The 19,098-nt window shown below is 43.7% G+C and overlaps 1 protein-coding gene across 1 annotated transcript; it reads right to left on the bottom strand.

Annotated features, from left to right (window-relative positions):
- Nucleotides 1–576: 576 nt before the first annotated feature.
- Nucleotides 577–1,397, bottom strand: LOC147885813 (uncharacterized). Its single transcript, XM_087396869.1, has 2 exons — nt 1,154–1,397; nt 577–804 (listed from the first exon to the last, which is right to left on the bottom strand). Exons 1-2 carry the CDS (start codon nt 1,364–1,366, stop codon nt 637–639), a joined length of 381 nt encoding a protein of 126 aa, XP_087252995.1. The 5' UTR covers nt 1,367–1,397; the 3' UTR covers nt 577–636.
- Nucleotides 1,398–19,098: the final 17,701 nt, after the last annotated feature.

Raw genomic sequence — 19,098 nt, forward strand, 5'->3', positions numbered from 1 at the left:
TTAATCTTGCCAAAATGATTTTTAAACAAAGTTTTGTCACTCTTAGATGTTTGATATACTTATAAATACTTTGTAAAAAATGCTAGCTACTTGAAATCAATTTTATTTTTAGGCATACTAAATAAAGTTTCAAATTTAAGTACTGTTTAGGTGAACGACCGTGCTACCATACATTTGTGAGCATTTTATAATCACACGCAATAGTTTTTTGTGCTCCTTATATTTTTATATAATAGTCCTATGAGTCAACCTTAAGCTCCAGAGAGGAAATCACCAAAAAACACATGTACAACAAGTTGTGATTTTTTTGCCAAAACCTCAAAAGGACATTTTTATGTCCTGTTATGCTACCAAACTAGTGCTAAAGCAGGGCTAAAAGATGATAATTCGTTACATAAGAGTGCGTCGTGGGCAAGGAGAGAGGAGAGTACTTCTCTATGATGTAACTGAAAACTCAAACCACATCAGCATAGCCGAATTATAATCTTCTATATTAAAAAGTTAAGCCAGTTCTTGCTAGAAAATATCTGGGAAAGCTTCTCAATCTTACGGGATAGTAAAACTAAAGACAGTCCAGTGCAAAGTTACAGGCTTCGGAAGATGAACATTCGTTGCCAAATCTGATCTGTATACGATCTAGTGGTGGTGGAAGTGATGTTTGGCTTCCTTCTCCGCATCTTTCTTGTCATGGCGTTCGTGCAAGGCATAAGCTCCAGATCCAACCGCTATTGCTCCCGCAACAGGTTCTCCGATGCGGTGGTGGTGAGCATTCTCAGGGTCTTTCTTGGCCTGATGTTTTTCATACTGTCACAAAAGCAGATGAATATGAGGAGTCGCGTAACAGATCAAAATGCATAGCAAAACAAAGACCTTCGAGTCCCTCAGCCTCAAACTCTCCTCGTAGACTCCAAAACAAAACTTTCTGCTTGGAAATTGGATATATCATCACAGAAGACAGCTCGCCCATTGCAAGCCGTAGCGAAATCAATAATAGCTGAAAATACAAGCAGCCGGCACCTCAAAATTACTTTCTAATGTGATAAAATGCCCGTCCAAAACCCAGTAATTCCGTCCATTTCAAAACAAGCCCGACAGCAGTAAAAACTAGAGCAACCGAAATAGAAGACTTAGATCCGAAACAGCAGAGAGATACCAGAGCGGCGGCTCCGCCGAGGATAGCACCGGCCGCGGCGAGGTGCTCCTTGTGGGCATGTTGCTTAATCTCGACCTTGGCGTCATAGGCCTTGCCGTCGACAAAGGTGGAGGAGCTTTGAACCTCAGTGGTCTGAAAGACAACGTCGCCATGGCTGTGCTTCTTGTGCGAACCGAAGAGGCCACGGTCACGGTGCTCGCCGGAATCAGCCATGGAAAGAGGTGGGGGATGGGCTGGGACGACGGCGAAGGCGAAGACGAAGCTGATAGGATGTGCAGGATCAGATGACGGAACTGAGCAGGGATGAGGTCCCTACTTATAGCGGGATGGCGGGACGTGCAACGACGGAAATTATATTGGAATAGGATCGGATTACGAAGTTGAGAGCATGGATGATTTTATCGACGAAGATCAGATCACGAAATTGATGAGGTTGCTATTTATAGCCAGGATAGCTGACATGCAACGACGGAAATTTCGTCCGTTCATTTACCGTACTTTCCGAACTTGGAAAGTGCGTCAAGCTTGGGTTCTTTTACGGCAATTAAAGTTAAAAGAAAATCTTGTTCACAACCGAATACGGGTTGAAAAGTGACCCGGTGGTCTCTTTGAGCTCTTCCCAAATTTGTAGACCTTTCATTCAACCACCTATCATCTAGAAGTTCAACCATATTAAAGTCACCAACAAGAATAAATATTCAACCACCTATCATCTAGAAGTTCAACCATATTAAAGTCACCAACAAGAATAAAGTTCCCCCCCAATTTGTGGAGAGGATCCGAGGAGGCTCATAAAATCAAGCAATAGTAAAAGAAACGTTTTTCATTTTGCACTTAATTGAAATCCATTTGCTTTCTCTATCTTGTTGAAAGTTGGTGATTCCATCCTTGTAATGAGACAAGACACCCAAAGTTGTGCCACATTTGCCTTTGAACTAGAATATCATGTGCTATCTTAACTTCTTGTAAAGCTATAAAAGTTGGAGAGAGAGATTTAGATCTCATCCAACTTGATAATTCTTGACCTCTAAGGGGGTCAAGAGACCACATTAAGCATGAGGAAGGAAATTGGCTTATTTACCATCTTTATTTTTTCCCTTTTTAGCCTTGGGGGTAGGGCTTTTAAGAGGGAAATTCTGTGACTGAGTCACTTGTGACAATCTTCTCTTATTATGCACATTGGCTTGAGCATTTCCTTTGAGAGTAAAGTTTTTCTCAACAACTCCAGTAGGGGTGGGAGTTCTTCCTCAAATTCATCAACTTCAATGTCACTCATAATTAAGTCCTAAATTATTGATTTATTTCATTCTCAAAGGCCTTTAGCTACTCAAGTTTTACCGCATCCTCATCCATGTCATTTTCTTATACCCATTGCTCATGAGTTTCTTGATCAATTAGTGCCTCAAAGGCATTTTCTGTTTCAAAAGAGTTAGGGGAAGTTGTCCTAACAAGCTAGTTGGACAATCTTGTTAGGTTCAAGTATTTCGGAGCTAGCTCCAGGATCAGAGAATGGTTTGTTGGCTTTCCCAATCCACCTTGTTTTGGGAGGTCGAGAAGTGAGAGTAGTTTCCTTAGGGAGTTTTGGTTTATTCCTCTTCAATGGACAATTTTTCACTGTATGAGAGAAGAGACCACACAAAAAGCAAGAAATAGGTAGGTTATTCTAGAATTTAAGGGTTGTTCCTTGTAGATACCTCCATTCCTATTGAATATTTCGGAGCTAGCTCCAGGATCAGAGAATGGTTTGTTGGCTTTCCCAATCCACCTTGTTTTGGGAGGTCGAGAAGTGAGAGTAGTTTCCTTAGGGAGTTTTGGTTTATTCCTCTTCAATGGACAATTTTTCACTGTATGAGAGAAGAGACCACACAAAAAGCAAGAAATAGGTAGGTTATTCTAGAATTTAAGGGTTGTTCCTTGTAGATACCTCCATTCCTATTGAATATAACTAATGTATGTGGGAGTTCTTCAGCTACATCCAGCTTAACAAAAACCTAAGGATTTCCTCTGGGGCTAATAAACAGCTCCTTCTCAACACCACCTACTAGCTTCACTTGTATGGACAAGTACTCTGACGTATTCATCTCTAGCGGAGTGGGCTCGTTTTTCAAAATTGTTAGGAGGGTCGAAGAGACTCTGTGTACCACTCACTTCTTCCTTGCCTTTAACACCTTTCTTGGCTTATATTGTCTTCTCACCATAGTATTTTGATCTTCCAATGCCTCACTGCTTTGCACTTTCATCTGTGGGTGGAAGCATGTTAATGCGCTATGCCCTTTGTGCTTGTTAGCATTGACAAGATAGCATGAGTTGAAAGCACACACAAATGGACCTTTTTCACACATGTATGAAATATAAGTTCTACTCTTCATCCGAGTTAGAAATGTACTAAACAGGTGCAACAATGCCACCCCGCTTGCTCAGTCCCATATCACTACTCTCAGGCAACTCTGTCGGCAACTGCGTCGTTGCTCCACTCGAACCAGCATCCACAACCATCTCTAACTGCCGCTTCTGCATGAACATCTTCAATCTTCGATCCAGATCCATCAGCCATTGCAACGGATGAGGCTTGGATTATCCACTACCTACTATTCAGGCCATTACTCTATTGGTAATACTTCAGCTATCCATGCAATAATTGTTGTTGCCATCGTTCCTATGCTGTCACAAGTCTTTGAATCACCATCGGCTCATAGGAAGGGGAATCTGGTAACCTCGCAAAAGGTGTGTGCTTACTAAAATACTTCCCCAAAAACTTATCTACCTCTTTCCACCAAGGAGGACGAGGAGGTAATGTCAGATTGAAAGAATGGGCGCAAAACTCCAACCACAAACAAAGTGAACACCTTTGCCGCTTTAGTGCATCGATTCTTTTGCTGTTGTGGAGAACAATGCCTTCTGCCAGCTCATCATATTTGGCTTGCCAATCCTCTTCAATCTATACTAACTCCGCAACCACTCCTTTTTCCTTATCCGTACCACTGCTACCAGAGGAAGTGCTAGACCCTTTTGGTCACTAGTCGGCACTTGCGAACCCTGTTGTTGACTAGAACCCGCACCAGATCCCGCATCTCCATCCGTCCTGGGTTGTCGTTCGTGCGGAACCAGCTCCCAATAGGTCTGCGGAACAACAGCCGCACTCCATCTTGCCACCTGCCTATCCCATTCTGCCCTCACATCACCTTGAAGAGCTTCCAGGAGTGAGCCCATTTGCTCCATGTTAACACTCACATTCCCCAGAAAAGCCTGCAAATACTTCGCCAGAGCATCAATAGTATGTCGACATAGCAACTCCTGCTCAATGCTCGACACATACTCCGCATGCAGCTATTGGGTGGCCTCCGAATGTGCTTTCGCCACTTGAACTCTAGCTTCAAGGACTGTCATCCAGTCCTCTAGTTGCTGCACCCGCTCCTGCTGACCTCGTAGAGACTCATTTTCCATGCACAATTGCATGACTTCTGCCTCCAGACTAGTCACTCTAGCAGATTCTCCCCTTGTACCAATTTGTGAAGCTATCCGCACGAGCAAATGCGAACAAAACTGCAGCTGTACATGCATAGGCTGCTATCAAAAATTGAACCCGGTAGAAGACATTGGAGATACACCTGCACACTCCGAGATCGCCGTTAACACTTCTGCCACCGACACCCTCGCCACATCGGAGACTGCCACTGATGTTGTAGTAGTCATCGCAATCATTGCTGATGTACTCTGCTGAAGCTGCTCCATCCACCACTGTGTAAGGGAACCTCCCACCACCAGAGTACCGCTTAGGATCACCACTCCAGTAGACACTGTAGCGCTCTACCATGACTGGTAATGCCATCGGTGTAGGCACATCAATTTGCATCATCACCATCCCACTAGTGGAAACACCTCCCACACTAGTAGTATGAACAGGAGTTGAAGGTGCAAGGGGAGATACCACCCCCTGGCTAAGGCGAGGCTTCTTCCATCATTGTTTCATAGCCACTCCACCAGAAGATTCCTCAGCTTCATCTTGTGCAAGTCCCTCACGTGCGAGAGTGAGCACCAAGGTAGTCGACCATCGAGGCGTTGTAGACTCCAGATGAATGGGAAACAAAACCTCTAAGACCCGCCCAATCTTGGAATTCACTGCTTGCTTCTTATCCACATGAGTGGCGGCCACCCGTAAAGCCTCTGCATGAATCCGCTCCTTCAGGATTTGAGCCCATGGCACCGTTCTTGGGCCAAATTCATTGGCATGGCAAACATCTGTGGTTCCTGACTCACATGGCGATTCCCTTGAATGCATTGGCACATGTGGAACCAAAGGCATTCGTGTGGACCACACAGTGCGACCAAGCATACTGGCAGCTGAAGATTCAGCTTTCTAGAGCACCAGTGTTGCTGTCTTCGGATTTTGGGAGAAAAATTTTTATGTGTTCGTGGATGCCTCAGATAGAGCTATTGGGAGCATCTTGATGCAGGAAGATGCGAATAAGTGGTATCACCCAGTCTACTACACAAGCCGACGGCTCTCAACGGCCGAAAAAAATTATTTCGTCACGGAGCGGGAAGGACTGATCTATTCTATCAATAAATTTTGGCATTATTTGTTGGGCCGACCGTTTGTCTTCCATGTTGATCATTCCGCATTATTATATTTGGTGAAGCAACAAAGTCTTATGGGCCGATTGGCACGATGGGTGTTGCTCTTGTAGGAATACGATCTTGATGTGATTCATCACCCGGGCTCGCAGCATACAGTTGCAGATTACCTTTCCCAATTGGAGTCTGGGGAGCTGCTAATGGGAGTGCAGGACGAGTTTCCTGATGCGGAGCTGGCAACAATTTTTCGAGCGATCCGATCACGGTAGAGGCTGAAGTCTCATCCCAGAAGGATCATGGTCATGGTATCATGAGATGGTATCATTCCTATCTACTGGCATCATGCCCAAGTACATGAATCGAGATTAGAGGAAACGCTTGGCATTGCGGAGCCGATCCTTTGAAGTAGTCCTGGGACAATTGTACCTACGACATCTAACTGAGGCACTGTTGCCATGTGTTCCACCTCATGAGCAAGAAGCAGTGCTAATGGAAGCCCATTGTGGGGTTTCGGGTGGCCATTTTGCGAGTGAAGTCACCGCCACAAAGAAAGTTCTACAAGGAGGGTTATGGTGGTCGACCATATAGAAGGATGCTTGATGGTTTGCAAAAAGTTGCGACCTTTGCCAACAGTTGGGACAACCCACTGATTGAGACCATGTGCCACTTAATCCCATCTTGCCTCTGGAACCATTTCAGAAATGGGGCTTGTATTTCATGGGTCCATTCAAGCCCGCAACTACCCACACACGGAATTGCTACACTCTGGTAGCCACACTGATTATTGCACCAAATGGGTGGAAGCTTGGGCCTTGCAGGACAACACTGCAAAATCGGTTGCAAGGTGTCTATACCGCAATGTGTTCACTCGGTTCAGGTGTCCAATTGAGATTGTCAGTGAGACAGGGGGACTCATTTTGTCAACAAAGTCATCAAGCGGATGAATGCTTTTTATATGGTGATTCATAAGAAGTCTTCCCCCTATTATCCGCAAGCGAATGGACTGGCCGAGTCTACCAATCATACGTTCAAGAGGATCATATCACTACTAGTGAATGAGCACCGCACGGATTGGGATGAGATTGCTGGCAGCACTATGGGCGTATCGCACATCATTCAAGGTGGCCACAAGGTTGACTCCCTTTAAATTGGTGTTTGGACTGGAAGCAATCACACCGATCGAGCATATTGTTCCGAGTCTGAGGATTGTGGTGGAGGATAGGCTTCTTCCGTAGGACTCTATGGTAGTCCGGTTGGATGTTCTAGACCAATTGGATGATTTGCAGCTAGAGAGCTATTATCTCACCTTGGAGGTTCAAGCCAGGCGCAAGCGGAGGGTGGATTTGGAGTCCAAGAAGAAATATTTTGAGCATGGGCAACTGGTTCTTCTGTTCAACACTCGCCTTGGTAAAATGCCAAGGAAGTTGAAATTGCAATGGTCGGGTCCATTCTGGGTTTTTCATGATTGCGGATCGACATCGTTTTATCTTGTGGATTTGCAAGGGCACGTACTTCCACATCCATTTAATGGGTTTCGGCTTCGTCCATACCATCATGATGGCAATCTTCAATGCCCATTCCCCATCTCTAATGAGGCGTAGATTTCCAAGGCTGACGTGGAGGCGACCGAGCCATCGCATGAGGACACGTGGCATAAGGGTTCGCGGCATGATGACAGCAGTCTTTTGCGAGGTCCTAGCCTAGCCACCATGCAACTCACTGTCGTCAAGGCAGGATATTGGCAATCTGAATTGCAACTCTTGAGCCATTGTTTGCATGTACCAATTGCTTGCTACTTGCTCGTCATCGCACTTGCAGTTCTCTTGAGTGCATTCGCCTTCCAGCTCTCATCGGCGTTCATTGTTATCTCGTTTCTTCTCCTTCGCCTCGCCATGGGGATGGCTCATGCTCAATTTCTTCCTCTTCTTCCGTTGGTGTATATAGATTCATCAGTCGATTGATGCTCGTCTCCAGCAGCTACGAATTCATAGTTTCAGCAGTATTGATTGGCAGAGGGTGGTTGTTCATCCGTCACAGCATCAGCACTTTGCCAGCAATTGGCGGTAGGAACTGTTGTAGAGTTTTTGGATGAGCGTCAAGAGCTGACAGTGCAATTGATTCATCAACATATCTTTTTGCCTATGGATGGAGGGATGATCGTGCAACCAACGTGTACACCGGCAGTGATGGATGGAGCTCCTACTAGGGGTGAATACAAGCTGAGTGGGTGTTTGGATGCCCAAATGAGGGACCTGTATCGCTGGATTCTTGAATCGCTATTCTTGCAGGCCAAAACATATACCGTCACTCCTCAAACTCGAGGGATGATAGATGTTGCTGAAGAGAGGGCGGCGCAAGCATTCCTTAGGCATTGTTGGTGCTCGGGCTTGCATAATTACTGCCACTTTATCTGGATCCACCGCAATTCCTTCCGTCGAAATCACATGCCCTAGGAGTCGGCCGCTACGGACTGCAAATGCAGACTTCATCGGATTCAGATTGAAGGAGACTTCCCTGCATCGTTGGAAACATTTCCGCTAAGGTCATCCAAGAAAATCCTCATGAAATCTGTCAAATAGGACCCAAAGATCTCCTGCATTGCCCGTTGAAAGGTCGAGGGAGCATTCCGCAATCCGAACCACATAACTATGCAGACATACACCCCCAGGATGTGATAAATGCTGTTTTGGGTTGGTCTTCCGGAGCCATTTGGATTTGGTTTTACCTGCTATATCCATCCAAGGAGTACACCTCATGCCCTGCCACTTCATCGAGCATAGAATCCATATAGGGCAAGGGAAATGGATTAGGAAATGTGGTAGCATTCAACTTGTGGTACTCAACACAAATCCACATCTACTAGCACCTGAGCAAAAGTCCGAACTTGTGCCTTTACGGAAATCATCGAAATTCTCATGTTGGTCAAAGGGACTACCGGAACTGGGCACGAATCAGCTTGACATAGCTCCACGTCTTTTGGTTCAGACTCCGTGTGCAGGGAATGCAACAATTGCTGGTGGAATCCCGAAACCAGATTAAGCAATCGGCCCAATGAAATTTGGATAGGAGCCTCCAAAATGCACTCCAACCCCGGCTCCCTTTGCAGAGAATTCGCTCGCCTCTTGGCTTGGTTAGCGACCAACAACAGAGTTGCTTCTTGGTAAGTGTAATTTGAACTTGGCTTGAGTCTCCGCCTCTGATTGAACAATTGGTTCCGCACACTGCACCTTTTGTACCTCACCGGGTGTCGTTGTGGACTCTGGCAGAGACATCAATGGTGGCTCCTTCGTCACCAACTCACAGACTTGGCGTCGCACATGTTCCTGAGCTAACCAATCCAGCATCTTGTCACTGTTCTTGGGAGTCGATCCTCATAGCTTGGTACCAGCAGGGGTGATTATGCTAATCTCCGGGCACACCAATGGATCATCGTCAACAATGTGTATCCGTAGATCCCGTGACAGCCCCGAAATGAAGTAGTCATTGAGTACTCCCTGAGCAAGGCTTTGAGCCACATGCACACGTTGCAAGAGTAAATTGAATTTGGACGCATAACCTTCCACATCCTGATCACCTTGCTCCAAGCTATGCAATCTCTCTAGAGTTGCGGAATCATTTTTTCTTGATGAAACTACCTCAAGAGTGCGTCGCAAGCTGCATCATATGTGGTGAAATGGTTCATTGCATACTCTGCTAACCAGCATGCTGCCTTACCCAATAAGGTTGACTCAAAAACTGCCTCTTGTTGGAGCGATACCACCACTCCTGGATTATTGTTCCCATATACCTTTTTGAACATCCGAACATGCGCATTGGGGTCGTCCAACTTTCCCCCCCAAAAACTTGGCATACTTGACGTTACCCGTCGTAGCCATCACAGCGCTGCCAACGTTTGGTGCTCCTCTCGACGGCCTTCCTTGACCAAAGAGATTGCTAGAAGCCACTGAAATCGCAGTTGGTGCGATGAAGATGCACTCAGCACTCGGTGTGCATCAATCGAGACCCGTACCCGTAGCTTTGGCGGTGAAACTGACTGTGTAGGTGGACTCTGATGCCAATTGACCCCTCCTGGAGCTTCTTGTGGACTGTCATCTCCATGCTCAGGATCACTGTTGTGTCGCCACACCCGCATCGTCAGTGTCAAGGGATCAGGAGGTCCTTTCGAGTGTGTGCGCATGCATGCCTACTGGGAAGCCAACAACTGCAAAATGCGCTGCCATGACCACCAGATGAGGTTCTTCACTGGAATTTCTGCACTCGCTCGACCATAAGCAGGATGCTGGGGGTTAATCGCATCCGATGGAGTTCATCTTGAAATCCACAGATGTGCCTCCTCACCACAACAATCTCCTTCTGAATCTCCTCTGGAGTGAGCGCGACTGTGTGCAAACCTCCATGTGAAGTGCCTTTGCAAAGACGGCAAGGAGCGGATGACATGAGTGCTCAATTGCCCAATCACGAATTCCTTGCATGATGGTAAGAATGCGCATTGTGATTGCCAATGTGTGGCATCAAATACTACGGGAAACAATAGACAAACGATATGCGTAACATCCACGAGAACAGAATATAGATATGCAAGAGAATAATAGAACGCTGAAGAATACTGTATTCCGGAGCAATAGCTTGCACAACATCTGTGTACACAATGACTTTAGAATGCTAATAATAACATGCATATAGAACTGTCTGATGGGTTAGAAAAATAGCTGTTGAAGACAACAGCCGCTTGGAGATTTGAACCGTCAACCCTTGCAGCTAACCTACCCTCACACACCCCTCTAGGTCACTACTGCTAACCTGCATGGTTATGCTATATCAGTGTCCATCCACCAAAGCAAAGGGAAGTAGTTCGTGTTCTAGAACATCAAGTCCAGACACCTATGAGCAATCTACAATAGCATGCCGTTTGATTTATGAAATGTAACAGTTAAAGTGAAAATACATGTTTTTAGGCTAATTTTGTTCTAGTTTAGCTTTGCCTCCTCCATTTAGATTTGGTGGACTATAGCAGCCATACATGAAGCAATAGCCACCTAACATTGTAGAACATTGGCATTCAATAAAATTATAAATCTTTCCCAATACACTTTTACCATATCCTATTACCTTTTTCCATACGTTTGTTTTTTGTCAAAAGAGTATTGGGACAGATCTAAAATTTCATCAATGAAGGCCATTGCAATGCAAGAAATTTCCCATTGAGCCTGATTGAATGTTAAAGTGGTGGAAAAATATACTCACTAAAGATTCAAATGCCATGTAACGATATAGATTCCATTTACCAAAGCATATATTTTTTGTAACCTTCACTCTAGAGGAATCCAAGAAGAAATTATCATCTTTGTCATGACATGAGGTTGCCTTGAAAATGTGATTATGAATGGAATATATCGCAAATATTACAGGAGATTGCTGTTGTCATCATAGAAATAAAATAACAAATTTGAGAGTGTTGAATTGCAATATTACATTGATATGTGTCCAAATCAAAAGCATTATCTTTATCATCATAAGAGTCTAACAAACTTTCCTTTAATTGAATAATGTCATTATGCAAAAAATCATCCTAACGAATGACCCTTTGATCTAGCATTGTCAGTTAACATTGTCAACTACCATTGTCATGCAACACTGTACTATTAAACTAGTACTCTAAACTACTATGGTTATCTAGCACTTTGATGTAGCACTGCCATGTAGCAATGTCAACTTTGATGTAGCAGTGCCGTGTAACAATGCCAACTAGCACTCTCAAGTATGCAAACACTGTCACCTAGTATTGTTTACTAGCTAGCACTGTTGAAGTTAACTAGCATGCTAAGTAGCACTGTTAGCTAGTATGCTAGCTAGCACTATCAACTAGCATTGTTATCTAACATTGCCAGGACTATTAACTAGTTAACGCTGCCAACTAGGCCTGTTAACTAGTACCAACTAGATTTGCAAAGATAAGCCAAATGGATTTCCAAAACTCTCATTGCACAAATATCATGCCTATAAGGTAGAATGAGATGCCAGCTAGTACCTACCTATAATTAGCATAGCTAGTAGTGCTAATTAGCATAGTCAACATTGCCAACTAGCATATTTAGTAATAGTCTATATAGCATACTCCATGGTGCTCATTAGCATGGTCAATAGTGCTAATTACCATAGTTAGAGGTTCTACTTAGCATAGTCGATAGTGTTAATTACCATAGCTAGTACTACTAATTAGCATATCTAGTCGTGCTAACCAACAAAGTGAAAAGTCAATTGTATGGTTGAGTTGTAAATCCAGTTAGCATTCATGCAAAGAGTGTGGCATGCATGTGTCATATTTCTCTAAAATAATAAAAAATTGACATGCTCATTGAAAAATCACACATATATAACTCGTGTAGAAGATATGGAAAGAGAAAGAGGCTAAATTCTATTAAAGTGATATATGATGAAGTCCCAAATACATAAGAACCCATATGATGCTCATTCATTCCCATGCCTTGTCATTCACTAAGCCTTTTCCTTTTGCTTGACAACAAAATCCAAAATGGAGATAGACTCCTCACCGTAAAATAGATCATGCTCAAATTGAGCTGTGTACACATTGGTGCTCCAATCCTAGGTTTCAAGGGATAAGTTCCCCATTTGAGGGGCCACTATCTAAAAAACCCATATAGCACGTGCGATCAGGGGGTATTAAAAAAAAAACCCTATCTTCGAAATTTCATAACCTATACACTCTTATTTCTTTATAGGTCCATGCTCATAGAGAATATGCTGCACACAGGAAACATAATTTTAGAAACGATTTTTATATAAATGTTGTAATAGTGATACAATTATCATGTACTATGCAATATGCATAGTTTGTGTTGCCTCCTTAATCCTTTGACTCTAATAGTAATGTCTCAGCTTGTGTAATGCATCGTGTCCATCCTACTTCTAGAATCAAATTATAAGCATGGACAAGATGCTGGGTGTTAGTAGCGGCACTACACATTTCTTATACTTTCCCATAAAAGCAAACTTGAAAATGTTTAAAATAGATGTGTGAGCTTCTATAAATTTTGAGATGATTAAAGCATCTCTTATGTATGAAACCCCCTCAGGAAGTCCCTCCCAATTTCATCCCACAAGATACAAACATCCAAGCTTAAGGAAATCCAATGAGCAAGATAGTAGCCAAGAACTGCAACATTCAAGGTCTCCAAGAAATACATGAGAATATATAGGGATTGAAGCATGTTAACCCTCTCAAAATATCATGTCCATGGACAATGCTTACAAGCACCTTTGCTTAGCACATTTTCTATTTGTTTAGAGGCAAGCTGATTTCGAAGGCCAGTTACAATCTACTCCCACGTGGATTGTTTCTCTCTCCCTCTCTTTATAAAATTTGAACATTTGGTAGTTACAACCCCACTTCCTCTCTCTCTCTCTCTCTCTTTCTCTCTCTCAAAAACAAAGGCACATTCTTCCTCCTTCCCTATCCATTGTCAGGATTCACAACCCAATCGTCAAGATTCACAACCCAACCTAATCCCTCTCTCTCTCTCTCTCCCCCATCACAAACACAAATAGTTCCGAATGGCTAGTTGGGATGCTAAGTGCCCCCCCCCCCCCCCCCCCCCCAACCCGATTCTCCTCATCCACTAGGAAATGGGTAGTATAACACTGGGTTGCATTTCCATCTCATGAGCTCCTACATTTCTATCGAGGTTATACCCATAAACATGTCATGGACCTTCTGAGATAGGTCTATGATCAAGACAGAAGGCCTCATGAGTGATGAGTAGAATGAAAGCATGGCTTGATGTCCACACACACACATAGAAAGAAGTGTTTCCTCTGAAGAAACCTTATTGAAGACTTGGTAAGCAAGGTTGTAACTTCTCTATAGTCTTGAAGTAGGGATGTAGCTTTGGAAGCAGGTGTCCAGCCTGTGACATCCTTGTCAATCTTGGAAACCTGCAAGATGTGAGTACTTTTGTTTCTTCTACTATTTCACATAGATATCTTTACTTTGATTGATCATACACCATGTTCCCCACACTCTCATACTCTTGTTTGTGATAATTTGTTGACATAGTTTGGCCAATGCAAGAGCAATGCAATAGATTTCAAATTAGCAACACTATCTATGCAACAAGTTGCGCAATCAACAGACTTTATGCTACTGCTTACATATTCTTTTCTTCTTAGACTTGGCATTATGGATAGTGTGTCTAATGCAAAATCATGCATGTATTCTTGGTTGATGTTGTTTGTCATCCAAAGCATTACTTAGTTGTAGCTTGCAATTAATTGTGTGTTTGCAACACTGACCAACCAAAGTGGTGAATTAATGCAATATGACATAGAAAGATGTAATGATGCAGCACACTAGGACATCATTATAAGGAGTTATGAGGCTACAAAGAAAAGATAGCAATGGGCATGAGACAAGCACAAGAGGGAGGGTAGTGTACATGAACTTAATGAAGTACAGAAGTAGAGAATTATAAATGATACTATGAAATTCTCTAATACTAGGATGCCCGCAGCAAAGTCAACGTTATCTTGGCAGAGTTAACATTACCCCAAAATAGTCAATGATAGCCCAACGGATTATTAATTCATTGTGCACTGGGGTAGCAACCCAATGCGTTCACTGCATTAAAATTGATGCAACACTTCTCTCTAGGAACTGACTAGCCAATGAAAATTTTGGGATTCTTTGAGTTGCCTAGGCCTGATTGTGGGCAGGGAGATCATGGAGAAGCAAGAGGATGAGGCGGTTGAAGTAGACCACTACGACGATCATGGGGTTGGGAACAGAGCCGTAGGTGTCATTGAATGATTGGAGGCAGAAGTAAAATGATTGGAGGTAGCTTCAAAATCCCTCGAGTCATTTCCTTCGGAAAATTGTACTTCGAGAAGTTTTAAAGAATGTTGGGGTCCTTTTGTTGGAGCTCGCGGAAGTGGGCCCAGGTCCAACAGTGTCTTTTGGCATGTAAAGGTAGTGGATTCATTGGTCGATGTGTGCGTTGTGATAATAGTGCCAAAATTTCTCCTTCTTTAAAAAAGGAATACGCCGCCAAGGTTGAAGGTGGCGTTGGAGTTGATGACGGGAATAGGCACATCAGGAGCGAGATGTACCACCACGTGTACACCTTAAATGGGTCCACCACCAATCGTTGAAGGACTGGGTAATGAATTGGGTGAGGGGGCGAACTTCCATAATTTTGTAGATGTGGAGGCGAGAGCCTTCGAGTTGCATCTTCCAGTGAAGTTAGGTGCTCAATTTAGTGCTACTTGCATAGGAATTCCCATACCTATCGTTCTTTGTATTGGGTGCATAGCTGGCTATCAAGGGGTGGCTGAGCGAGACGATTAGCACGCGGGTGGCACTCGGTTCTGTCCTTGGTCACTTAGGTAAGGCCACTGTCTCTTTCTCTTCAATTGGCATGGGTCTTGTGGCTACTTTGTCGGCTAGCCCATATCCAGTTGGCGGTTGCTGCTACAGCATATGGTAGAGCACTGGCATACAAAGCATGGGATTGTCGAGGATTTTGCCGTGCATCTTGAGGTCCTCCCGCATCTGGGTGTAGAAGTAGTTTGCCTAGCTCATGACCTGTGCCATGGCTAATCGTGTGTGGATGTTGGGCACGATGGATTGGTGGTGGTCTGTATGCTTGACCTAGGTCAGCCAATGGAGCGCGCGTGCCGATTTCTCCAACTCTGAGAAGTGGATGCGGCCCTTGCTCTTCTTTCAGTTGTAGTTGTAGATCTGGCCATGTAACATGCACCACATTCACATTGAGGTGGTAGAAGTGGGGTGTGTCATGCAAGATGTCAACATTAGTGTTTGAGTTGTAGGCATGGAGGAAGAATTCCCCAAGTAGTTTCATGTCCAAGTGACAAGGGAGGTGGTCTGCTGCCACGAATCCACCAAGACCTGTTAGTGGTAGGGAGCCTTGCACCTTTGGCTCCTTGAGGGCTTGATACGCAATTGCATTGTGGTAGTGGAGGGTGTAGTCATGCCCCTCGTAAGCCTATCAAACGTGGATGGTGCATCAGATGAGCTACAACCAGGCTTCTCCAAGTGGCAAGTGCGTCTAGGATTGCACAATCTTGTACTGCCCTTGCATTGGAGATGGAGTATGCTTTCTAGATGTTTTGGAGGGAGTAGTTACAATTGCTATTGATGGATCTTGAGTGGCCTTGTGTGTCGAGATCTCTTCCTCCGTTTGCAAGTCCTTTGTTGGAATGTCAAAGGGCCTTTGGATTGTCCCTGAGGTTGTACTCTAGGATTTGGAGGGGCCGGTGGGCTATGGATTTGGGGGCTGAGGCCGATCTCTATCTCGAATTCAAAGAATTCCTTCTTGGGATCCATGGAAAAAAAGGTTACATGAGAAGAGAGTCGATGGAGGAGGAGGAGGCTGAAGACATTCAATAGAGGTGGAATGCAGGAGGGCAGAGGGTTGCGGAAGGTCTGGCAGAAATTTGACAAAGTTTTGCTATTTTTGCTAAGGCGACGACCCGAGGGGATAAGGGGGCATTTCATAGTTTTTGGCATCCTTACAGCTAGGAGGATAGCATAAGGCAAGGGGTCGTGCGGATAAGATCTATGGAAATGGTCGGTAGGATGGAAGCTATGGCGATGCTCGGTGGGATAACAAAAAGGCAACGGTTGGCGAGATACCATGAAGGCGATGGCCATGGAGATAACATAAAGGCAATAATCGTGGGTATAGAAGACGCGGGACGGTCGGCTAGATGGAAGCTATGGTGATGGTTGGCTGGATAACAGAAAGGCGATGGTTGACGAGATAACATAAAGGTGATGGCCGTGGGGATAACAGAAAGGAAAAAGCCATGGGTATAGCAGAAAGGGGATGTAGTGGGGATAGCAGAAAGGCAATGAATGTGGGGATAGTAGAAAGATGATGGCCGTGGGGATAGCAGAAAGGCGACAACCATAGGGATAGCTAAAAGGTGATGGATGTGGGGATAGTAGTTTCCAAAATTTGTGCGTGAGAGAGGGGGGGGTGGGGAAGAAAGAGGGAGAGAGAGGAACAAAGGGTAGAGTGGGGAAGAATGGAAAAAAGGAAAAAAAGAAAAGGAGGGGGCTGTGGATGCTGAGGGCATCATGTGAAGGGAAAAATGAGGTGGATGGACTAGGTGTTGCATAGACTTGTGAGATCAGCATGCAAGGATGCAAAACATGAAGATAATGCACAAGAGATGTACTAGCCATATTCACCTAATGTTAATCGTGAATGTGAGTGGGTGCATTGGAATACCAGGGACGTGAGCTCCTGGTGCATGGTGGTGATATACCTACCATATAGACTCACCTAGACCTAGACTTGATGATTATGTGGAATGCAATCGAGACGAATGTCGAGTGGCAGCATACCACATCATCAGCCAAGTAGAAAATGTGTAGTTTGTGGCTCATCTTGGTTGTCAGGGGTGTATTGGCATGTGGTGTTCACTTTAATGGAACTCTTTTGAGGTTAGGCATGTGGGTGTATTAGTGCTGTGGTGTTCACTCTGATGCAAGTCTTTTTAGGTAAGGCATGTGGGTTCTTGTGTGGTTGTAATCAGTGCAAAAACAGGTTCTTATAAGAGAGCTCATTTTGGGGCCTTTTAGGGTTTGGGAAAAATGTCTCTCAACCAATGAGGAGAAGGCCAACGTAACATAGAAATTCCACAAAAGAAGGCAAAAATATGAAAAAGAAAATAGTACTTTATGTTGCTACAAGCATGTGGCATTAATGAGAAGATTTGTTTTTTATTATTTTATGGTTCGCCTATCCTATCAAGAGATGTGGACCCAAAATGGAAACAGAGCTCCATTTTGAAACCTTCGCGTGTGGTGACCCAAAACAACCATCCACTTTCTCTTGTTCTTAGGTGCCATTCTCTCTTCAACAAGCATTCCTCTACTTTCGCCACCACGAGCCATTCCATTCTCTCTTTGACAAGCATTCCTCATTGCATAACTATTGTTGTGATGCTCTTAAAATTTCAAGACAATAAGCTCCTTTAACCTTTTATTCCCTTGTTCTCAGTTTCGTTCAGTTTGTTATGCATTACTATTTTGCTGTGTGTTTCTTTGACTTCGCAGGTATTAGAGTGAGGATTTCAGATGGCAACCAAAAACTTTGGTCGTGCCACTAGGAAACGGTATGTCGCTCTACTTGGTGAAGATGTGGATGTACAAAGTATCTCTTTGCCACAAAGACCTACCTCCCTAGTCTCATGTGTAGAAGTTTCCAATACTGTGACTATGGACAATAGCTAGAAAAGGATAGCAGTGGCGAAAGGAGATTGGGTACCAATGCAACCCAACAAGCGAAGAAAGCAACAATCAACTAACACTTTTTTGGCTTCTTGGAAGGGTAGAGTGAAAGATTTTAGAGTAAAAAAGGAAGGCACAAGATGCGTCAGAGAGGTTTGGATACAACATGTCTACATGTACCAAGAACTTGTATTACGAGATTATCCTACTTATCTTCCACACCATAGACCTCCCATAGACCCAATTGTAAGTGTATTTGTGTAATGAAATAGTTGAAGCAAAATAACTGTTTCTTTCTATGACAGACAATATCTTTGTTTTGGTTTAGATATATATCCCTCATCATACGAAGAGTGGCAACCAATGGAGTGCATACTGGGATTCCTTGATGCTTTACATGGTGCTATTGGGGTGCATACTGGGATTCCTTGATGCTTTACATGGTGCTATTGGGGAGCTACAGTACAAAGGTAGAAAATCAACAATGCTCGTTGAATCAGGTATATTTTTTAATGATCACTTTTATCAATTGATGGACAATGCTCACTCACACGGTTTATTAAAAAAGCAAGATCTCCCATCGTGGAATACAGTTGATTGGCTAGTCCCTGATTGCAGAATCACAGAATCATATAGTGCCAAACTATTTTTCAGAAGTACAGCATTCTCTAAAACCAAATATTGCTACTAAGATAGTTAAAATCAACGTTTTCATGCCACTTATAGTTTTTATAGAACTTTTTCAGGATTATCCAGTTAAAGTTTGTAAGAAAATGTTGACTTTCAAAGCTGGTTGGGATAGAATGGTGGCCAACAATGTGTATTGTGAGGTTGCACATAACTCCATCAACATTAAGTACATGATTACCTCGCAAAACTTCATTTTCTCTTTTTAATATAAACACAACAGGATGATAGGCACAAAACTTGTGGCAGTGGACCAAGACGAGAGGTCTTCAGGTCCAATAATTGAAATAAATGTTATTGAGAATGACATCCTTCTAACATTGATCTCACTGGGACAATGCTATACTCTCTCTTAGTTACACAATGACATTATTATGGGGATTGATAACAATATCCGTAAAGAATTTTC

This window comes from Dipteris shenzhenensis, chromosome 25 (assembly GCF_047967505.1).
Source record: "Dipteris shenzhenensis isolate YYH24624 ecotype China chromosome 25, Dip_SZ_1.0, whole genome shotgun sequence".
Taxonomy (NCBI): domain Eukaryota; kingdom Viridiplantae; phylum Streptophyta; class Polypodiopsida; order Gleicheniales; family Dipteridaceae; genus Dipteris; species Dipteris shenzhenensis.